The sequence below is a fragment of the Haliaeetus leucocephalus genome, unplaced genomic scaffold (assembly GCF_000737465.1).
Source record: "Haliaeetus leucocephalus isolate CR32 unplaced genomic scaffold, Haliaeetus_leucocephalus-4.0 Scaffold274, whole genome shotgun sequence".
Classification (NCBI taxonomy): Eukaryota; Metazoa; Chordata; class Aves; order Accipitriformes; family Accipitridae; genus Haliaeetus; species Haliaeetus leucocephalus.
The window spans coordinates 222,666-227,070 of NW_010972710.1; the positions used below are offsets into that span (position 1 = coordinate 222,666).

The following is a 4,405-nucleotide window of genomic DNA, read 5'->3' on the forward strand; positions in this document are numbered from 1 at the left end:
CCCCCCAGCCACTCACTTGGGATCCCTGAGACCAGCTTGAGGGGCCGGAGCACGCGCACGGCTCGCAGCGTCCGCAAGTCAAACTGGGAGCCCACTGTGGCCAGGATGCTGCGGGCAAGAAGGGGGGGGTCAGCAGGCAGGGACCCCCCCCCACACCACAGCCGGCACCCCAACCCAGCCAGGGACCCCAACCAGCCGTGCCACTGTGGCCACCAAGAGCCACGATGTCCCAGCCTGGCCACCCATTCCCCCATGGACCACCGCATCCCAGCCTGGGACGTGCCCCCCCCCCATGGGCTGTGCCATCACAGCCACCAAGAGCCATCACATCCCAGCAGAGCCACACATCCTCCACGGGCCACCACGTGCCCCACAGCTACACCGTCACAGCCACGGCGAGCCCACATGTCCCCACCACACGGCCACAAGCCCACAGCCGTGCCATCACAGCCACCAAGAGCCCCCACGTCCCAGCCGCATGGCCACGTGCCCATGGCCGTGCTGGCAGCGCGGGCGGGAGCACTGGGCTATATTTAGCCTCTCCGGGCTGAACGCGGCAGCGCTGCCAGCGCTGATGCTGGAGCAGGGCCTGGCCTGGGGGGTCATAGCCCCCGGCCAGCACCAGCCCACAGGATCACCCAGGACCTGGGTGACGGTGGGGGGTCCCAGGCACCTGGATGCACCCCAGGGGTTCATTGCCGGCCCCAGGGCCCCCCCCCACCGATGCTGCAGAGGGTCCCTTCCTGCTGCCCGTCACAACAGCAACCAGCTGGCCCCATTCATCCCCATCACCCCCATTCATCTCCATTCATCCCCATCACCCCCATTCACCCTCCTGGGTCCCCCTGAGTTCATTCATCCTTGTTGCCTCGGTGACGCTGCAACTCATTCACAGGGGCTGGGCTGGGGTTGGCGGGGGGCAAGGGGGGAGCAGGGAGGCAAATTGGGGAGCAGGGTGCAGGGGGAGCGGGGTGCAGGGGGGAGCAGGCAGGGAGCAAGGGAGGAGCATGGTGCAAGGGGTGCAGGGGGAAGGGGGAAGCGGGGTGCAGGGGAAACGGTGCAAGGGGAGAGTAGGGCATGAGGGGAGCAGGCAAGGGCAAGGGGGAGCAGGGTGCAGGAGTTGGGGGGGAGCAGGTTGATCAGGGGACCAGGAGGCGGGGGGGAGGAGGGTGCGAGGTGGGGGGGAGCAGAGGAAAGCAGCCAAAGAGCAACCCTGATGTAGCCGAGTGCTCGAGGGGCCACAGGTCATGTACGTCAGAGACTGGGCTGTCCCCTCCAACAACAGCCCCACTGCTCCCTGCCTCAGTTTCCCCACCAGCTCTCCCGGCGGGAGGGTGAACACAGGACACACAGCAGCCGTCAGAGGGTCTGGGGCTAGGGTGCCATGGCCCGGGGGGGCAGCTCCGGGGCCGGGGAAGTCGGGGCTGCCACCAAAGCGCTGGCGGCAGGCACGGCTGCTGGGCCGGTGAGTGGCGGCATGGGGAAATATTGTGACAGCGCTAAGAGGCACTTGCTGCCGCTGGGGAAGCGGGACGAGCGCCGCAGGCAATAATTAACATCTTGCCCGGCCCCGGCCCAGCAGGCACTGGTGACACCCGGGACCGCCGGCGGGTGCAGCACTGCACACACAGAGGCCCCGCACATGCGTGTGCGTACACGCACGTGCATGTGCACACATGTACGTGCACACACATACGTGCACACACGTGCTCCACCACACAGGCGGGGTCCTGCAGCCTGCACGCCTGCACGCACACACTTGGGTCTGCTACACACGGGGAAGGGCACAGGGCTGACACGTGTGTGCACACGCACACACAACCCCTCTGCAGGGGTGGGGGGCGGCGCACATCCCCCCATGTCCCCGGGCAGGTGGGACGGGGACCTCACCCGGTGAGGACGACCACGAAGTCCATCACGTTCCAGCCATTGCGCAGGTAGGAGCCTTTGTGGAAGGCGAAGCCCAGCGCGATGATCTTGATCCCCGCCTCAAAGCAAAAGATGCCGATGAAGTACGGCTCCGTGTCGTCCTGGAAATGGGGACAGGCATGAGGCCACCGGACGGGGGACACGGGGACCCCCCCCCACACGCACGCTCCCAGCCCGTGGGGCGAGGGGGCATCCGGGGCAGCCGCTGGCCCCATCTCCCCTCCACCCTCTCCAGGTGCTGTGAGGCGGAGGCGGCCACCGCTCCCGGCATGGCCCAGATTCCCAGCAAGGAGGAAACTGGGACGCCGGCGGGTCCGGGGGGACCAGGAGCCATGGCCATCGGGTGCCGGGTGTGCCGGCTGTGTGCGGTGCAGGCTGGCAGCCAGCCCCGGTCCTGCCGCCCACGCCAGGGTGGTCGGGGGACCCTCGCCGGAGCCCCTCACCGACCCCGCGCTCACCAGCCGCTCCGACATGGGGGTCTTGTCCTCGTCGGGCAGGTGCTGCTCCAGCGCCAGGACGATGCAGTTCGCGATGATGGTGGCTAAAATCATGTATTCAAAAGGAGTGCGGCCAAGTCAAGGAAAACCCGGCTGGGCAGAGCCCGCAGGGGCCTGGGGTCCCCCCCAAACCAGGCTGGTTGGGGAAACCGAGGCAGGAGAGGGGCCGGTGGGATGCCCAAAGAGAAGGGGGGGTTTGGGACCCCCCCGCGCCGGCGGCGGTTGGCAGCGGAGACGCGGGCCCGGCTGCCACCAGCACCCACGTGCTCCGCGGCTCATTAATTTCCCCATCAAAGGCGCGACCCGGCGGCCCCAGCTCCTCGGCACGAAGCCTCTCGCCCGGCGGGAGCTGGCGGCGATCAAAGCGCCTCGGCGACAGCGGGACCCGGGGAGACCTACACGGCACCCGCCCGGCCCCGCCAGCTCCCAAGCAAGGATGCCGTCCTTGTGCGGTGCCACTGCTGGGACCCATACACATTTTGGGGTCTGCATTCGGTGAGCGCATCCCCTATCCCAGCCAGCGGTGCCGGGGTGCGGTGGCAGCAGGCGTGGGTGGGTGGCAGCGGTGGCAGCTGAGCATGGGCTGGGGCAGGCTGGGGGGGTTCAAGACACCCCGTCCTGCAGCCCTGTGGCAAGTCCTGCGCCACATTACATGGCCACCGAGTGGGACACCCTGTTTGTGCCGCCAGACCCGCGCAGCTGGCGGGTGCTGCAGCCCCCGGGTGCACCAGCAGAGCTGCCCCATGACCAGAGCCGAGGGCTTGGCTGAGGTCACACCAGCGGCAACGACAGACGCAAAGATGGGACCGGATCCTGCTCCCCACCCTTCTGCAGCGCAGCCGAGGTGTGGGGAACGGCCGCTGGCCCTGCTGCCTGATGCAGCACAGCTATCCAGCATGGCTATCCAGCATGGCACGGCTATCCGGCCTGGCACAGCTATCTGGCACGGCACAGCTATCCGGCAAGGCTATCCAGCATAGCACAGCTATCCAGCACAGCTATCTGGCATGGCACAGCTTTCCGGCACAACACAGCTATCTGGTACGGCTATCCAGCATGGCATGGCTATCCGGCATGGCTATGTGGCCTGGCACAACCGTCCGTCATGGATATCCATCACAGCCCAGCTATCTGGCCCGGCACGGTTATCAGGCACAGCTATTCAGCATGGATATCTGGCCTGGCATGGCGATGTGGCACGGACATTTGGCATGGCTGTGTGGCCTGGCACACCTATCTGGCATGGCAGGGCTACCAGGCACAGCTCGGCTGCCTGGCATGGCTATTCCGCTTAGGCATCCAGCATGGCACAGCTATCCGGCACGGCTATCCGGCACAATACGGTTATCTGGCACAGTTATCGGACACAGCACAGCTATCTGGCATGGCACGGCTGTCCAGCACAGCATGGCTATCCGGCACAGCTATCCGGCACAGCTATCCAGCACGGCACAGTTATCCAGCACAGCTATCTGGCACGGCACAGTTATCGGGGGCAGCACAGCTCTCCAGCACGGCCATCCAGCACAGTACAGCGATGCAGCACAGCTATCTGGCACAGCGCGGCTATCCGGCACAGCGCGGCTATCCGGCACAGCATGGCTATCTGGCATGGCTATCTGGCACAGCACAGCTCTCCGGCCGTGGGGACCCGTGCCCAGGGCCAGCTCTGCCCCCCAAGCCAGGGCACAGCCTCCCCGGGGCAGCCCCGCAAGGGTCGGGCAGCGCCCGTCAGCCCCCTGTGCCGTGCCAGCCATGAGCGGGGCCGTGCCACCACCCGCCACGGGGAGCTGGAGTGCGGGTGCCCAGCGGGACGGGCTTTGGGTGCCATGGGAGCGTGTCCCCCCCTGGCCAAACAGAGCCTGCCGCCTCCTCCCACCCGGGCCATCGTGACGGTGGGGGAGGCTCCGCATGCCCGCAGGATGGGGCCCACAGGGGCTTGGGGTGGGCGGCGCGATGCATCACCCTCCCCGGCCCCC

At 67.4% G+C, this 4,405-nt stretch overlaps 1 protein-coding gene across 1 annotated transcript in view; it reads right to left on the bottom strand.

Annotated features, from left to right (window-relative positions):
- LOC104833250 (voltage-dependent P/Q-type calcium channel subunit alpha-1A-like) overlaps positions 1–2,489 on the bottom strand; it is a gene marked incomplete at its 5' end in the record, with an annotated part of 47,938 nt that extends 45,449 nt beyond the window's left edge. The window contains 3 exon segments of the mRNA XM_010569829.1: positions 17–108; positions 1,891–2,030; positions 2,388–2,489. Coding sequence (XP_010568131.1) covers positions 17–108; positions 1,891–2,030; positions 2,388–2,489 — 334 coding nt within the window.
- Positions 2,490–4,405: the final 1,916 nt, after the last annotated feature.